The sequence below is a fragment of the Siphateles boraxobius genome, unplaced genomic scaffold (genome assembly GCF_051911475.1).
Source record: "Siphateles boraxobius isolate OS27281-9 unplaced genomic scaffold, OSU_SipBor_1 25, whole genome shotgun sequence".
In the NCBI taxonomy this organism is placed as follows: Eukaryota; Metazoa; Chordata; class Actinopteri; order Cypriniformes; family Leuciscidae; genus Siphateles; species Siphateles boraxobius.
In genome coordinates, this window is record NW_027508866.1 from 37,728,352 (window position 1) to 37,747,500 (window position 19,149).

The 19,149-nt window shown below is 41.4% G+C and overlaps 1 protein-coding gene across 1 annotated transcript in view; it reads right to left on the minus strand.

Annotated features, from left to right (window-relative positions):
- arvcfa (ARVCF delta catenin family member a) overlaps window positions 1–19,149 on the minus strand; it is a 131,208-nt gene that overhangs the window by 54,982 nt on the left and 57,077 nt on the right. Inside the window, exons 10-19 of the mRNA XM_077243832.1 lie at window positions 16,589–16,693; window positions 14,191–14,304; window positions 12,486–12,936; window positions 12,018–12,100; window positions 10,820–11,129; window positions 9,980–10,163; window positions 2,955–3,072; window positions 1,731–1,899; window positions 862–879; window positions 78–143 (exon numbers count right to left, since the gene is read on the minus strand). Of these exons, the coding sequence (XP_077099947.1) occupies window positions 78–143; window positions 862–879; window positions 1,731–1,899; window positions 2,955–3,072; window positions 9,980–10,163; window positions 10,820–11,129; window positions 12,018–12,100; window positions 12,486–12,936; window positions 14,191–14,304; window positions 16,589–16,693 (1,618 nt within the window). The remainder of the gene's footprint in view (window positions 1–77; window positions 144–861; window positions 880–1,730; window positions 1,900–2,954; window positions 3,073–9,979; window positions 10,164–10,819; window positions 11,130–12,017; window positions 12,101–12,485; window positions 12,937–14,190; window positions 14,305–16,588; window positions 16,694–19,149) is intronic.

Sequence of the window (19,149 nt, forward strand, 5' to 3'; positions counted from 1 at the left end):
CCTGCAGTGTGTGTGTGTGTGTGTGTGTGTGTGTGTGTGTGTGTGTGTGTGTGTGTGTGTGTCAGATGGACTCAAACCTTTCATCGGCAGACTCCTCCTGGGCAGATCCAGACTCTTCTTCTCTACAGCTCCGTGTCGTTTACCTGCGAATCACAACACACACATCAGCATCTGAACACCAGTGTGTGTGTGTGTGTGTGTGTGTGTGTGTGTGTGTGTGTGTGTGTGAGTGAGTGAGTCAGAGAGTGAGCGTGTGTGCGTGTGTGTGTGTGTGTGTGTGTGTGAGTGAGTGAGTGAGTGAGTGAGAGAGAGTGAGAGAGTGAGTGAGTGAGTGAGTGAGAGAGAGTGAGAGAGTGAGTGAGTGAGTGAGTGAGTGAGTGAGTGTGTGTGTGTGTGTGTGTGTGTGTGTGTGTGTGTGTGTGTGTGAGTGAGTGAGTCAGAGAGAGAGTGAGCGTGTGTGTGAGCGTGTGTGCGTGTGTGTGAGTGTGTGTGTGAGTGTGTGAGTGAGTGAGTGAGTGAGTGAGCATGTGTCTGTGTGTGTGTGTGTCTGTGTGTGTGTGTGTGTGTGTGTGTGTGTGTCTGTGTGTGTGTGTGTGTGTCTGTGTGTGTGTGTGTCTGTGTGTGTGTGTGTGTGTGTGTGTGTGTGTGTGTCTGTGTGTGTGTGTGTGTGTCTGTGTCTGTGTGTGTGTGTGTGTGTGTGTGTGTGTGTGTGTGTGTGTGTGTGTGTGTGTGTGTGTGTGTGTGTGTGTGTGTGTGTGTGTGTGTGAGTGAGTGAGTGAGTGAGTGAGCGTGTGTGTGTGTGTGTGTGTGTGTGTGTGTGTGTGTCTGTGTGTGTGACTGACTCTCAGATTCGACACTTACACTGATGGAACCATTCGTCTGCACCATGAAACATAAAACACACATTTACACAATCACAATCTGAGAGAATAAGACCTGGAGCTTTTACTGTATTTTAAACATAATTAATATGGAAATCATCATTACGTTACATGATCTGTTAAAAACAACATGAGTCGCATCAGTAAGATTTGTTGTTGTTTTTTAAAGAAATTGATACTTGTATTAATCGAGGAGGAATTAAATTGATCAAAAGTGAAAGTAAAGACATTTATAATGTTACAAAATATTCAAATAATTAATATTTAATATATATATATATATATATATATATATTTATTTCAAATAAATGTTGTTCTTTTGAACTTTCTATTCATAAAATAATCCTGATACATACAATGTATCAGTTTCAACACAAATATGAACTGTTTTCAACACTGATAATAATCATAAATGTTTCTTGAGCATCAAATCATCATATTATAGTGATTTCTGAAGGATCATGTGACACTGAAGACTGGAGTAATGATGCTGAAAATTCAGCTTTGATCACAGGAATAAATTACATTTTAAAATATATTCACATAGAAAACAGTTATTTTACATTGAAATAATAATTCCCTATTTTTACTGTATTTTAGATAAAATAAACGCAGCGTTGGTGAGCAGACGAGAGTCGTTCAAAAACATTTATCTATTGGATTTTAGAAACATGACCTCGTGACTAAATATTGGTTGATTATTTCTGGTCTACATGATTTTGATTAAATATTTTGAAGACACTCTTTGTTTTTAATGCAATTACATCAGAAGTAACAGTAATTAAATGACATAAAAATAAAAGTAATTAGACTCCAGTAATTAATGATACAGTAATGACTTTTGATGACCTTTGCTGGTCCGTCCAGTGAAGCAGTCTGGCTCCTCCCTCTTCTTATGATGACCTCCTGACCTCGCGCTGTGATTGGCCGCTTGGACGTGGAACTTCTCGGCTCCGGGAACCTCCTTGTGCACGTGATAGGACAGATTACGCAAGATACACACACAGTTCTCCACCGACTGCAGAGCGGGAAACACACATATCACATATCATAAACTGAACCAAACCAACAGCACACATATCATTTAAACACTGCATCATAGAGCAGGAAAATAAACTTAGATTCAATTATAAATAATAATACATATGTATTTATATTATTATAGTCAATTAAACTAAAAAACAAAATACTACTACACAGAATAATAATATAAATGATTAATATTTAATTAAACTGAATAATATTAATAATAATAATAATTAAAATCATTGTTAAATCAAATTAAACTAAATAATAATTATTATTATTAACACTAATAATAAAAATATATAACATTATTAAATAAAATTTACTTTTATAATATCAAATTAAAATTAATTAATAAAATAATTATTATGATTATTAATATTATTTCATTTAAACTAAATTTTTCATTATTTAAAATAATTATTATTATTTGTATAATGTTGTAGTGAGTCATTATTAAATTATTATTATTATGTTTAATTTAACTTTAATTATTATATTGACATAAAATTAAACTGTATTAATAATACTTATAATAATAGTATTAATTATTATTATTTATTAATACTATTGTTGTTGTTGTTTTATTTTATAATAATAATAAATTAAAATGTAACTGAATTAATAATAGTAATAATAATAATAGTAATTACTTTTAAATTAAATTAAATATTAATCATATTAATATTTATAATTATTATTTTGAGATTTTATATAATTATTTTTATCTTTAATAATAATATTAAATTAAAACTGAAACTGAAATAATTATAATAATAGTAATAATAATTACTATTAAATTAAAGTAAATCATTATAATTGTTAATGAATTTACTTTAATTTTAATATTAAATTAAAATCAAACTGAATTAGTTATTTAATTATTTATTTAATTAATATGAGTAATAGCTTAGCATCGTTTTATTACATTGTTTCTGGTTCAAGAGAGAAATCAGGATTTTTTTAAATACAATATAATATTATATATATATATATATATATATATCAGCTGGTGTGTCTGGCCTGGATTTCCATTTAAATTCTCACTTTGTTATTGATGTCTCTCTTTGCGACGGCAGAATAAAGCGCGTGCAGAAGCGCGTCCACGAGTCCCTCACACACACGCAGTCTCTGTCGAGCTTCGGCTCCGTCTGAGCTCACGTTCCTGCAAACACACAAACACACACACACACACACACACACACCGTCTCAATGTCCACTATCCATCCTAAACAGTGTGTGAGATTAGTATAAGTGTGTCCCACAGCATAGTATGTTGAACTAAAAACCACTAAAAACTTGACTTCCTAATTATGCGTAATTGTTTTATATAATTATTTTATTTTGGTCTGGTTAAATTCATGGCATGTTTGTTTATAGATAATTGAATCTGTGATATGTTTCTGACAAGGCTGAAACCTATAATAAAATGTTGATGAAAAAAGAGTATGCCAGAAGTGTGGATCCATGCTCACAGTCACTATAAAGGCTAATATTACCCACAAGCCATTGCGCTTTGGAGGAGGATTCGGTTCAGAACTACAAACACGAGTACATTTTATACAGATCCATTTGGCCATTAACTTTTAAATGCATCATTATGCATTAATATGAGGAGAGTCTCCACATAAATAATAGACTCGCGACTGCAGATCAACATTTCTCTCGATATGGGAGGAAATTAAATTAAATGAAATGTGGAGGATTTGAACTGTGACAGGATGATTGACAGGCCAGTTTACTGTGACAGGATGAGAGACAGCAGCCAGCTGACCTATCACTAAGCCCCGCCCCCCTTAGTTACTGTTGCTATCTCGGACAAACAAACGGAGTTGCTAACTGTCTTACAATGACAGCTGTCAGTGTGAAAACCTCGTCACAATATGTTTTTGATCAATTTTGGACACAGAAGGACATTCAAGTGGGACTGAAATATGCCATGGAGGGGATACATAAAAGATTTTAAAATAAATATTGTAGGTAACAAGAATAATTTGGAAGCGAGGGTTTACAGATCACAATGCAAGCGGGAGAAGCCTCATGTTAATGATCACGTCACAATCGCAGATGGCTGTTTTTAAACTTAAGCTTAAGTTAAATTATAACTTAATGAGAGTATGACAACCACAAAATGAACGTTTCAGTCTTCATTGGGATTGGGGTTAAATCCTTAGGGAACCAGGTTACTGCGCTCACATCACTGATATTATAAATAAACCAGGCTTCAGTCGTATAGCGCAGATAATTAGTCCTATTACAAGAACCCAACGCACATTGTTTTACCATTTTTGTAAAATAAACACAATCAAAACCGACAAGAGCCTCGGATCTTCCAATGTTTCTCTATGGCGCTGAAACCTGAAGATGTCCGAGTTCCCTTTCAGTCGATAACGTCGGACGTAGTCGACGTCGACTGAATGGGGATCACGTCAGAGAGCCAATTTTCTTCGAGTACTATTGAACGAGCCAATGTAATTGGCGTGCGTGATTCGCATCACACACTCCACCCATACGGAAGTGGATGCACGCACTAATTGCCTTTCGCTTCGGAGCCGATCGTTTGACGTCTCTGAAGAGTGCTGTTGTTACAACGAGCGAGTGTGTCGGTGTTCTTCAGGAAGACTCTCCCAGTGCTGGTGTTCTACAGCGCGAGTGCAGCGGTGATCCCGAGCTTTGAGCTCTCAACTGCTGTTTTAACAGCAACAAATTTCTAAGGATTTGTATGTGTTAACGGCTGGTTAGAGGGCGGAAAAGTGAGTGCTTCACTGTTTCAGTTCTCTGTTGCCGCGGTCATTCCCCTGTGTGCTCCGGCACTGGTGACTATTTCCTGAAAGAGCAACACGGGTGCGTTTGCTTCTTTTTCAAGATGTCATTCCACCTGTGCCTTTCTGGATGCGGTCGTTCCCTTTTCCTCTCTGACGGTTACAATTGTTGTACCACGTGTTTGAGCTATATATTTATATGTATATAAATATGTATATACGTATTTATATGTTCGGCATGCTGAGGCAGCTTTTGTGGACGGCTCATGTTCTCATTGCGGGAATATGACTGTCGCGGTGTTGAGATGGAGACTTGCCTTCGTCCGCGAAGCGCGAGTCCCCATTACCATGCCCCGCCCCCGGGTGCCGTGTGGGATGGGTGATCGGAGGATAGTGATGGGTGTCTCGCCCGGTAACCATTCCCTGTGGGCTCCTCACTCCTCCATCACACCGCAACCGATGGAATTCCTGTTGAGCATACTGGTCCCTCTGTAATGGACCAGTTTCAATGGGGGTTCCCCAGAGGATAAGATGTCGATAGCAGCATCAGAGGGTGAGCTGGCCTCTGGAAATGATGACTTGGCTGTGTTATCTCCCTCTGGTAGTGTAACATTGCCCGAGGCAGATCCAGAAATGTCAGCTATGCTGAAACAGGTGGAAACTCCACCGTGTCCCGTTCAGTCTCGGTTGGAGGTTTGGTATCTCGGGGCGGGCAGCGCTGGTTCTCAGCTCACCACCCCAGTATCTTTCTTTCCCGAAATGCATGGAGAGCTTATCAGGTTGTGGACGGCACCTTTCTCTGCCAAAAATTGCCTGAATAGCTTTTCCCTCTCACTACCCTTGATGGAGGAGCGGTGAAGGGTTGCGAGGCTATCCCTCCAATGGAGCGGTCTGTCGACACAGGTGCACCTGTGTCCGGCGGCCGCTGCCTTTTGGGGGGATCCTCGTCTCCCCCCTAAGGCCTGTGAGTTTTCGTCCGTTCCGACGGGCAGAGCTTACAAAGCCTGTGGGCAAGCTGCTTCCTCTTGCATGCCATGGCGTTGCTTCAGGTCTGTCAGGCCAGGGCACCCATGGACATGCACAAGGGTAGCCCAGACCGTGCGCTCATAGCACCGCACTGCATCCGACCTCGCCCTCCGGGGCACGAGTGTTGTGGCGTGCGCGATCGGTCTGGCGATGTCCACTTTAGTGGTCCAGGAGCGCCATCGTTGGCTCAGCCTGGTTGATATGGCGGATGCGGACAAGGTTCGGTTCCTGGTCTCCCCAATTTCCCAGGTCGGGCTGGTTGGCGACGCGGCGGAGAACTGCATCCAACAGTTCTCTGCCACTCAAGCGCAGATGGAGGCATCCGGCACATCCTGCCCCGGCGGCCAGCCGCTGCCTCCACCCGCCGCTGGTGGCAGCTCCTCCGCCTGCTCGTTGCCAAGGGCGTTCCCCGGCCGCCACTCCTGCTGAGCCTCCACAGCAGCCTGCACCCAGGCCTCAGCGTGGAGCCGGCCGCAGTAGAGATGCCCAGCCCGCTCCAGGCGCTTCCAAGCCAGGTAGCAAGCGACAGCGAAAGCATTCCGGAGCGGGCCGCCCAGGGATGGATGAGATGCTCTTGGAGTTGGCACGATCACTCCCTCCCCCCGGGTGAGGGCCGGGTGGAGTCTTTGTTTGTGTATGTGTGTCTTTTCCGCTGCTGGCTCCCCCCCCCCCCAAAAAAAATAAAAATAAGGCGGAGCAAGCGGTACCCACACTTCAAGGAAAGAGCAAATTCATCTGTTCCTGGGTCCCAAGAGGGCCAGTCTGGCGGGTGTTACCCTGTATAGCCTTACACCCCTCAGCCCCCCCTTGGTCGCCAGCAGGCAGCCTGATGCATTCGAGCACCCGGTCATCCGCCTTCTCACGCGCCCCCTGCCGCTAGTGGAGACAGGTAAGTGTTGCACAGCACACTAACACAACACTCTCCACTTTGCTGCCCCACCTCAGGCTCGGCTATCCCGTTAAAGTCAGTGATAATCATCACATTAGGTGTTGAGCAGACGTGCTCCTGAAAATCCAGTGATATTCATCACACCTAGTGTTGAGCAGTGCTCCTGACTTGTGCGAGCTTTTCTTATCCTGCTGGCGAAAGATTTAATATAGCCGCTCCTCCAGCCGGTATGAAGGCCAGTTACAAACTCGCTTTTCATGCTACTAGGTGGTGGGTCGTAAACATCTTGGCCCACGATTGGTCTGCAGCTCTGACCTGAATGACATGTGCTTCAGATCTCTACCTTCCACATCACAGGCCATCCTGTGTGTTGCACGTGAGGGTTGAAGTATCAGTACAGAGTCCTTCCCTTCGAGTGCTCCAGAGCCCGTTGGGTCTTCAGGTCAACTGGAAGAGAGTAATCTCGCTCACCGGTTGAGTATCTGTTTTTCAGTTTTGTAGGTGGACTCGGTCCAACACGTCTCTCCAATGAGAGTGTGTTCAGCTGGTGCTTATAGAAGTGAGAAAGGGTCCCACTGAAAGAACTTTCAGAGGCTCCTGGGGCATATGGTAGATACAGCCATTGGCTTCCTCCATATGACCGCTTCAGCGCTAGCTTCACAATCGAGGCCCGAGGTGACCGTGGCACAGCAGCTCACCTTGTGTGACTATATTCATCCCGGTCTGCTGCCAAACCCTCAGCAACTGAGGGGCCATGTACAAAGGGCGTGTTTTAACGGGGGCCTGGGCGACCCTCATCTACACGGGCATTCGTGCCTTGAGTTGTTAGACGTTGAGACCATTGCATAAGCTTCCCTCGCATGTCACGACTCACCCGTCACCTCCTCCTTGGAGTCAGAAGCTTCTGAGGACACTTTGGTCCACTTTTCCCGCTCTACTCAATCGTTCCGCCGACGAGCCTCATGACAGTTACAGCAAGGGTGAGTGAAGACTCCATCCCCTGGGGTCCAAGTCAGGAGGGAGCAGGTCTTCATAGTTGCCCCTTATTGGCCCAACCAGACCTGGTTCCCTTCGACAGCCTTCCTGCCTTCCCCTGAACACTTTTTCAGGGGCGGGGCACAATGGCACCCCCGTTCTACCCCTGGAGATTCCGGGCGGTCTTACGTCTGAACGCGGAGGTTCCGGTGGCTATCACAGGGTCATGTGATAGTTACCATCACTTCTGCGAGCACCCCCTGAAGGTGGTGTGCTTACGCATTAGAAGTGGAACCTAGTCGTTGAGCGAGTCTTCTCTCCATGAGGAGATCCTGAAAGCTTTCGGTCATTTCAGTGCTCTCTTTCCTGCAAGATGGGTTGGAGTAGGCTGTTTCCTCCACCCTCAAAATAATGTTGCCTCTGTATTTTTGACGCACATTCTAATGCAGAAGCGTGGGAAGCACGTCCTGATCGTCAGGTTCCTGAGGGAGCAAGGTAATGTAAATCCTTGCATCCCTCTTTATCCTCTTGGGCCTTATCTCTGGTGCAACTGCACTGCAGAGACTGCCCCTGGGCCACTGCAGGCAGTGAGTTAAAAATTCTGTTAAATCAGTTCTCCTGCTCGCATGGTCTCTACTAGAGGGTAGGGACTTGCTCGCTTTCGGTCAACGAATTGTGCCTGGAGTTCAGGCCGGCTAACTCTCACGAGCTGAGACCCTGGCCTGGATTGTGCCCAAGGTTCCTACCTCTGCCGTAGTAGGAATAGGTGGTGAGCCTGCAAGCGCTGCCCCGGAGGTGGCAGACCCAGCCCTGGCTTTCTCTGTCCGTTCGCTTCATAGCATTTAGACGTGTACAGAATGGAAGCCTTAGACCTCAGACCAGCTCTTATCTGTTAGGAATTAAGCAGAGAGGGAAGGCTGTTCCGAGAAAAGTTGGCCCACTAATGGTGGCTGCCTTCATTTCGGTGAAAAATTCCGATATTCTCATGTCCACTGAGGTGTTGAGCTCCTCTAGAATGAGTGTTTGCTCCGCCTGGGTGTTGACAGAGTGCTTTGCTGACAGATTTAGAGTTGGGGGCTGGGCGACACCTAGTTTGAACCGCTGCTTTCTCGTGGGCTCCCTTCTCATGAAGCCAGTTTCACCGTGAGCCCGGTTCAAGTGTCGGCTTGCTGCGCCTTTCCCCTCCTATGGACTGGATACGTGCGCCTTTCTACTCCAGTGGAGTTCCCTGAATCTGAACCCTGTTGAGTTCCTCCACACCCCTCCGACGTCGGACGTCCGGAACGTCTGGTGTTAGGCCTACCACTCGTAAGCAGTGTGGAACCTGTGTTAGGCTGGGTCCATATGTTGCGGTCCCTACAATGATCCCATATGTGTGTTCTTCCACGATACGGCGAGCCCGTGTCTTCCCTCGGCAGAGTCTCTCTGCCGTCACCGTCCAGTGAGTCTCCCCCGTCTTAGGCTGGAGCCACCCCAGTGACATTCCATATGTCGTACTGCCCGGTCTTCCGCCCAGTTCATATGTGTATTCTCCAGATTAACACCCTCCGGGTAGGATGTGGCTTCCGCAGCGTCCCTTCCTTCCAAATGTACGGGGTACGCTTTCCCAGTGGTCCTGTAGGAACAGCAGTGACTTCCCTGGCCTAAGCCCTGTCCTTCCCCGCCTTAAAATTGCGGGGGCATCAGGAGGCTTTTGTCTAGGCACTGGAAGGTGGCAGCTTTAGTGGCGTTTTCAATGGTTATCCCCATTCAGTCGACGTTGCCTACGTCATCGACTGAAAGGGAACGTCCTGGTTGCGTATGCAACCCACCGTTCCCTGAAGGATGGAACGGAGGACGTAGTCCCCTTGCCACTACCGCTGGACCACCGCTGACTCCGGGTTACGCTCGGCTCCTCAGCGAAAAAGAAACTACAACTACAACTACAAAGCAAAAAGTGCGTGCATCCACTTCCGTATTTATACCCGCGCCGCGGGGGCGGAGTGTGTGATGCGAATCACGCACGCCAATTACATTGGCTCGCTCAATAGTACTCGAAAAACATTGGCTCTCTGACGCGATCCGCATTCAGTCGACTCCGTTCCATCCTTCAGGGAACGGTGGGTTGCATACGCAACCAGGACGTTCCCTGTGCAGCTGCTACTCGACTGCCATTGGCTCATCTGCATCGAGGGGAGGGGCTTAGCGATAGGTCAACTATATGATGTGATAGTTTTTCCCAAAGCTTGTCTACTCTTCTGCTACACACTCAAAAGTATCTACTTTTTCTTCACAAAAAGAGTACATACTGTTAGTGTGTAGTATAAGTATGCGAGTCAGGCTCTCAGTAATCCTGCAGTCTGAGGGATCAGTCTCACAAAAAACTGTGTAAAACAGCTTACAAACAGCAGTTCAGAGAGAAGCGCTAGGAGTGGGCGAACCTCAGACATCCAGAAGTGTTCTTGAAGACCGTGTTCCACTCAGGGTCGCCGGGCCGGGCCGGGTCGTTCGGGTCTCCTCTCAGGCCCGAGTGAGGGATGATGATCTCGTCCGTCAGCGTCTGCAGGCCGTGGTCGATCACCAGCATCTTCAGCGGCTCGTGAGACGAGAGGTTCCACAGCGTTCCTGAAACATCCCGAGAGATCCTTTACATTCATGCTTTGATTGCTGGGAGATTCACAAGAATGGGTTATCCAACTTTAGATGAACCATTCCCAACTATTTTTACTGTATTTAATGCTTCATTACAAGTTCAAAAAGTTCAAAAGAACAGCATTTATTTGAAATATAATCTTTTGGAACATTATAAATGTATTTATTGTCACTTTTGATCAATGTAATGCTTGCTTTATGAATAAAACTATTTTTTCTGAATGGTAGTGCATGATGATTTCCACATCAATATGTGACCCTGGACCACAAAACCAGCCACTAGGGTCAATCTTTTGAAATTGAGATTTATACATCATCTGAAAGCTGAATAAATAAGCTATCCATTGATGTCTGGTTTGTTAGGATAGGATTGCCTTTAAAGCTGCATTTTTTAAATATATTTACGGTAGGAAATTTACAAAATATTTTCATGTAACATGATCTTTACTTAATATCCTAATGATTTTTGGCATAAAAGAAAAATCTATCATTTTGACCCATACAATGTATTGTTGGCTATTGCCACAAATCTACCCGTGTGACTGGTTTTGTGATCACATATTAGGCAGCAAACCCGTTCTGCCTTCAGTTTCCCCATGCTTATTGAACGCACGGATGCTGATGTGCACCTGTGACCAGTTCTCGGACGTCCGCGTCGTTGGATCTCCTCAGCAGTCTCAGCAGCGCAGGAATCCCGTCTGAGTTCTTGATGGCCACCTTGTTGAAGTTGTCTCTGCCGTAGGAGATGTTCCTCAGCGCTCCACAGGCCTTGCGATGCACCTCGGGTTTGGGATGATCCAGGAGCCCGACCAGAACCGGGATTCCTCTGAGCTGACGGACGTCTTGCTTGACCGTGTCGTTCTCGTAGCAGAGATGCTGGAGATACGCCGCGGCGTTGGACTTCACCGGGTCCATCGGGTGGCTCAGCATGGAGATCACCTCCCTGCATTAATATAGATTATTATCATTGAATTACAACTAAACTAAACACTAATAATAGTTATATTTTTATGATTGTTTAGTTTATTTTTAATTTAATTATAATAATATAATCATAAAAATATAACTATTATTTAATTAAATTGAATGCACTTTAATAATATCACATTCAAATTAAATTGAATGAATACAATAATAATTATGATTATATATATTATTTCATTTAAAATGTAATATTATGTAAAATAATAATAATGATTATTATATAACCTTGTAGTGAGTGATTATTGAATTATTATTATTTAGTTTAATTTAACTTTAATAATTATATTAAAACTAAATTAAACTTTATTAATAAAACTTATAAGAATATTAATAATAGTAATAATTATTATTATTTCTATTGTTGTTGCTGTTTTGAATTATTATAAAACTAAAATAATAATAGTAATAATTATATTTATTATTATTACATTAAACTAAATATTAATAATATTTATATTTATAATTATTATACTGAGATTTTATTTAATTCTTTTGATTTTTTTAATTTTACTTTGATAATAATATTAAATTAAAACTGAAACAGTAATAGTAATAATTACTGAGTAATAATTATTATTATTACTATTAAAGTAAATAATCATTATAATTGTTATTGATTTTACTTTAATTACTGTACAATACTAAATTAAAATCAAACTGAATTAAAAATAATAACAATAGTTATGAATTATAATAATTAGATTATTTTAAAGCAATTATAATGATAATTATATATTTAAGAAAAATGTGTTATTTATATATAAAATATTTATAGTAATATATAATATAAATGTATATTTATCTATAGTAATATAAGCATGGTGTGGCTCCGCATGCGGTGACCTCCCTCAGGTTCGGGTCTCTCCAGCGCGGGTCTTTCCGGATGGTGTCCAGGCTCACCATGCTGGCCCGTTTCTGCGGGATCCCTAGTGGGAAAAGGTATACTTTATTGTATTTGAAATATATTCCCTTTTACAATAGTACATTGCAAATATACTAACAACAAATTGTACTATCTTTAAATATATTAAAGGGTTGGTATAATGCCCCTTTCACAAGATGTCAAATAAATCTCTGATGTCCCAGAGTGTGTGTGTGAAGTTTTACCTCAAAATACCTCACAGATATTTTTATATAGAATGTTAAAATTTGAGGGTGATGCAGATGTTTATAAATCATAAATTGTATGAAAATTATGGAAATGTATGGTTCAGATCAGTCAAAACATATGGAAATGGAGGCGCCCTTATATGGCTTGAAGTATACTAAGTTAGTCTGGCTGCAAGTATACTTAGCATATTTTGTTTTCACCAGGGATGACCGTCCTGTACAGATCCTGGAAAAACGGCCCGAGGTGCCCGTCCACCGACAGGTCCAAACTCTGCCTCATATGATGGATCGGAAGGTTCGGTACGCCGGAGAGAATATCTATCCCATCATGCTCTGCTTTTGAAGCGCCACCTCGAGTAAAACTGTCCCGGTGGAACGGGAGCGGGAGCGTGTAGCAGTTTTCCGATAAGTAGTTTCTGGTGGGAACGCTGGGAAACGAGGGATGGAACGGGAATCCATGTAGGAGAGTCAGGGAGTGAGTGTTAAGAGTGCCGTAGTGAGCCGATTGGTCCTTGGGATTCTCAAGGTCAGAGGTCACGCTGGCCTCAGGGTGGGGGGGTAGGACCACAGGATCCTCCTTTTCGACGGAGGATTCGGGAATCGGCTGGGTATTCGGGGATTGTAACTCGTCCAAACCTTCAGATGAACTTTCCTGGGGGGAAAAGTCAAAATACACACATGATTTGAGGAATCACATAGGAATAAATACTAGGGCCGGGACTTTAACGCGTTAATTAAGATCAATTAATTACAGACTCTTAACGCGTTAATTAAGATTAAACGCGTTAAACATTATTCAACATTTTTCTCCACCGCAGAACGTTTCTCACTGGATGAGTTTCGGCGGACCGATTATACTGGAGCACCAACTAGCGTTCATGACTTCAGACAACAACAAACCACAGTGAACATGAACGAAGAAGCTGACGAGACCGCTTTGGTTGGCCCCGTGGTTGGAAGCGTTGATAAGAGCATGGTTGTGTGCAAGTTATGCAACAAGAAATTTGCATATCACCGCAGCACATCGGGCCTCAAGTATGACCTCAACACAAAACATAGAGAAGCTAGCGTGGACCTATAGGCTACCTGAATTTCTGAAATGTACTATATTTCTAAATATGCTATTGCTACACTTAATGGCAAAAATTGCACTGGTCTGCTGGACTTGGTTGAACAAAAATAAGCTTAAGTATTCAGTCATTATTCAATGGTATACTAAAAATCTATGTGAAAAAAATTACTTCTCACTGTTCTCAGGTCAAATATCAAATATTTATGCAATTAAAATGCGATTAATTTCGATTAATTAATTACAAAGCCTCTAATTAATTAGATTAATTTTTTTAATCGAGTCCCGGCCCTAATAAATACTTAAAAATTAAATAACCAATTAAACATCAAAGTATGATGCAACAAGAATTAATGTTTATATGTCTATGTGTTTTTAATGTGTAAATTAATAAGAGTATTTTCTCCTTAAAACTGCAGTGAACCAAAGACAGTTTCAAAAACACGGTTTGAAATCGCTGGTGTTTCTGACGTCACAAACTACCTTGTAACCAATCAGATCAACGTGTGATCGTCAACGAGTGGGTCTCTGAGTGAGTGAGTGAGTGGAGGCGGGGCTCATTTGCATATTCATAGAACCGTGCATACTAAATGAGACAAGGGTGTCGAGTTACATTCAAGATATTTTAGGGCATGAAGAACATTTTTTCAAGGAAAAAACACTTAAATGTGTCATTTTGAGTTTTAAGAGATAAAATTATTGACTACAGGGGGACTCTAAGATAATTCTCCTTATATAGAATCTTTTCGGCATTAATTGAATCGAGAACACTAGAGTCCTATATAGAACCCCAGGCATTTAATTGCATCATCCGAATGATCTGTTTGTAATATTCACCTTCAGGACATCGGCAGGACTCGGCAGGACCGGTTCGCTGGAGCTGGAGCTGAGCGGGTTGGTTTCGCTGTCAGGGCTGGACGACTTCTCTGTCCCGATGCCTGAACTCTCAGTCTACAAAACCAGCACAGAAACAGCGCGCTTTCCTGAGCGTGTGCTCATTAACGGGATGTTTAAAACAGAACGCTCATTACCCTGCTGAAAAAACAGCAAAAACCAGCCTAAGATGGGTGGCTGGTCTTCCAGACTGTTCATGGCTGGTTTAGCAGGCTGGTTTTAGAGGGGTTTCGGCAACTTTTTAAGGTGGTTAGGCTGGGACCAGCGGACAAACCTGCTAAAAACCAGATGAACACCAGCTTGGCCACCCTGGGAAACCAGCTTAAACCAGCTTTAACTAGAGACGTCCAACTTAAACCAGCCAAGACCAGCCAACAAGCTTAAACCAGCGACATCCAGTTTAAACCAGCTAAGACCAGTGACATCTAGTTTAAACCAGCAAAGACCAGCCAACAAGCTTAAACCAGCGACATCCAGTTTAAACCAGCTTAAACCAGTGACATCTAGTTTAAACCAGCTAAAACCAGCCAACCAGCTTAAAACAGCAACATCCAGCTTAAACCAGCTTTAACTAGCGACATCCAGCTTAAACCAGCTTTAACTAGCGACATCCAGCTTAAACCAGCTTTAACTAGCGACATCCAGCTTAAACCAGCTCAAACCAGTGACATCTAGCTTAAACCAGCTAAGACCAGCCAACAACTGATTAGTATTTCAGTAAGACAGTAATAACATGAGTTAGCCAGTTAGCAGGAGACCTACACAATATAAAACTCAAAACTAAGTATTTTGAACACCATCTCTCAAGAGAAGCGGTTTGCGAATCCTGCATTGAACTCCGAGATTTGAGAAGCAGTCGTCAGTAAAATAAAGGGAACACAGCAAAAGTTTAGGATTATACTGCTGTGGTATCATGGTAAAGATTAATTTTAACCACTGATTTCATTGACTTTCATTGAAAGACAATAACTTTATAAACGGTGAACTTTCAGATTTAAAACTTGGCAGGGTGTTTTCATTCATTCACTTAGAGCTGTGTTACACACTACATGAAAGGTCATTTTCAAAACTCCATAATTTACATTTAGCTGACGCTTTTATCCAAAGCGACTTACAATTGCTATATTTCAGAGGTCGCACGCCTCTGGAGCAACTAGGGGTTAAGTGTCTTGCTCAGGGACACATTGGTGTCTCACAGTGGATTCGAACCCGGGTCTCTCACACCAAAGGCATGTGTCTTATCCACTGTGCCATCACCACCCAATAATGGCGCCCACCCCATAATAGGGACACTTTAAAACTAAACAACAAACTAAATCTCTTTCACTGTATTAAAGGTGCACTAAGCGATGTGAGGTGACATCACTTCTTGTTGACGTTTAAAGTATTATCAAACAAAACGAAGGCTAGCTAGACCCTCCCTCCTCCTCATCTGTGCACTAACCCCCCAAACCCTTCTTGTCGGTTATTGGCTGGAACAGTTTATGTTTCGTGGTGCGGGTTAGCCCAGTTTGTTTTTGTTGCCGTTTGTGGAGTCTGGGGTGTCTGCAGAGACCATGTTTTTTTACAGTGTGTTCAGGGGACAGGCAGCTAGCGGATAGTGAGAAGATGTTTGTTGTATGTGACAAAAAATGTTTTGGACTAAAAAACGCGTGACATCGCTTTTAGCACGTTTAATTAAGTTTTTTAGTTTCAATGAACTCAAAAATTGTTTCTTGAACACGTCACAATATTCTTCACTTAAATAATTAATGCGCAGAATAAAGGGGCGGGGCCTGGTTGAGTTAGTTAGTAGTGTGTTAAATGGGAGGTTATGGAAAGGGGGCGGGACACTTCCCAAACACACTCAAAGCGCTCGACCAATCACAACACACTGCTCCACTCGACCAATCAGAGCACAGTGTGCTTTTCAGAAGGAGGGGCTTCATAGAGACAGGAAGTTTAACAGAGCGTTACTGACAGACTGGGAAGAGAGGAGCCGCAACAATGGAGAATATGAGGAAAATAATCAACATTCAAGCAGGAAAACCTGTTCTAGTAGAGACCAAAAACATCAAGACTTTGTAAAAGGGCATAATGGGTTCTCTTTAAGTTAAACCAATAAATAACTTTTCCCCAGTAAATATTTGTAAATATAAGCAGACTTTATATGCCAGCTATGAGGAGACAGCTACTCATTCAATTCAATTAAATTCAAAACACTTTATTTGTCCTCAAGTGGCAATTAACGAGATCACGTAAACAGTACACATAAACACATCATGCATTAAATAAATAACACAATGTGCACGGAATACATATTAATTATAATGATTAATTAACATATAATGATTTGACCTACATGAGTGTCTGTGTGATGTGGGGCGTCCGCTGGAAGAAGCTCCTCAATCTTCTCTACGGTGTCTTGAGTGGAAGCTTCGGCCGGCGGTTCCTCTGGGGCCGGCTTCTTTTGGACCAAATATAACAAATATGGAGGAGAATCAACATTAGCATAAAATCTGAGCGGATGCTTGTGTTTATAGAGCGTTTGTTATAACAAGCACACATATTCATGACAGAGTTTATCAAATCGTCCTGATGAACGTCTCCACATAAAAGAGCATCATGAGATCACAAAAAGCCCTTTGAAACCACATAAAATACAGGCGTGAAAATCACCTCTGGGAAATTCCACTACATTATTCTCAACCCAGCAAAGGAGCAAACACTCTTAAGAAAACCCAGCAGAACTTCCTCCCGCATCAGTGAATTATACATGAGCGCAGCCTCGTAAACACAAGACGGTTTTAAGAGACAACTTACACAAACATTTGCACTGAAACTGCTATCAAGAGTGATACAAAAATTACTCAAGGTAACATAATGCTCTCCAACAACACAGAGAAATGACACTTTTTGTCTTCATTCTCGACACTACACTGTAAAAATTATTTTAATGATTTGTAATCATCTTTTTGTCTTTTGTCAAATCAACTTAGATTCACTAATGTTGTTCAAAGACTTGGTGGTAATTCATTACAAGTAGTGTGAATAATGTGACGTAATCCACATTTTTTAATTTAAAACAAAATATCTGTAATTTTTTCAAATAAGTAATGCAAATTACTTTGTTCTCCCATTTATTGACTGACAGCTGTCCTGTCTTCTTCATGTTGAGAGAAATCAGGAGTAAATGCAGAGGCGCCTTGTGTAAACACTCTTAACACAAACACGTACACAATTACTGTAGTTACTTTTTAGGAAGTAACGCAAAAGAAACGTAACATTACTTTCCATGAACAGTTCATTAGTAACGCAATTAGTTACTTTTAAGGGAGTAACACAAACGTAACGTTACATTACTTTCCATTAACAGTAACTAAGTAACACAATTACTGTAGTTACTTTTTAGGGAGTAACACAAACATAACATTATATTACTTTCCATAAACAGTGACTAAGTAACGCAATTAGTTACTTTTTAGGGAGTAACACAAACGTAACATTACATTACTTTCCATAGACAGTAACTAAATAACACAGTTAGCTACTTTTTTAAGGGAGTAACACAATATTGTAACGCATTACTTTTAAAGGTAACTTTCCCCGACACTGGTTGTTCGGCATCATTTTTTGAGTTTTTGTTGATTAAACTAATTTATTTGTATTAACTCACTTTTTTTTTAGCTTCAATGAACTCAAAAGGCAACCAAGTTTTTTTACTTCAAATTAAACCCTGATTTATCATTTCAAACCGTACAAACCTATTTGAAAAAGCCAGGAAAGTGAGTTTGTTCTTTTATTTGTTATCTAATGCAATGTCATTCACCCATGAACTGAAGTGATCTGAATCTTGACTCTTGTCTTCTGTAGAGAATTTGGACGTTTTGTATTTGAAGTTTGCATTATTGATTCTGATTATTACAGTGAAGCTGCTTTGAAACAATCTGTACTGTATAAACGTGACTTGACTTGGCATGGCAGATATTTGGGTCACTGTAACTCAACAGGTTTCGTTCAATCTAAAAAGAATCTGTATTGCGCTGCATAATGTTAATTTCCTCTTTGAAGTCGAAGTGATTTAATTCTTACGCTGCATTCTCTGGATCATGAGTGTTTCTCTCAGAATAATCTGCATGGGCCTCGTATCTCCATCGTAAAGCAATCTGTTTAAAGGACAGCGCGTGATGGAGCGCTTCAGGACAGATGTAGCCGTACGGACACCAGCATCAGTCTCCAACACGCTCCTGACGCTCTCAATGTGCCCGGATCTCTCCTCACTTCCTGTTTGTGTTTACTGATGACATCACTTTTTATTTTCTGTGTTTACTTTCTTTCTTTTTTTCATCACTAGTTTATTTTCTGCACACTCTTAGAAGTTTTTATATAGAAACTTAAAGGGTTCCATCAGGAGCTTCATATATAAAAACCTTTTAGGGGTTCCATCACTTTATGGATTTAGTTTTAATTTATTTTAATTCATTTTTATATTTTATGAATCATGCAGCTCATAAACATACATTATCACTAGAAAAATGAAATAACTTTCTAAACATAAAAATGTATTATGCAATCGTTTAAGATAATGAAAGTATATATAAGAATATAATAGTGTTGAATGGTGTAGATAGTGTTGCTATGTAGGCTAGTTGTTTGAGTGGTTGTTAGGGTGTTGCTATGCAGGTTCAAATGAGTGATAGTAATAGTGATGCTTGACTTAACTAAAAATTGAGAACATTTTATTTTGATTCATTTGTTTTACTACAGTAACCATAAATCAAATTTAGCGTTTGTGGTAAAATCACAAATTTGCAATGGTTATCACTATTTGAACCACAATGTAAAAAATTAACCAAAACAAAGATTATTGGAGTACATTTGACAAGAAAATACTATTTCAGACTTTCTATTTAAAAATTTCAC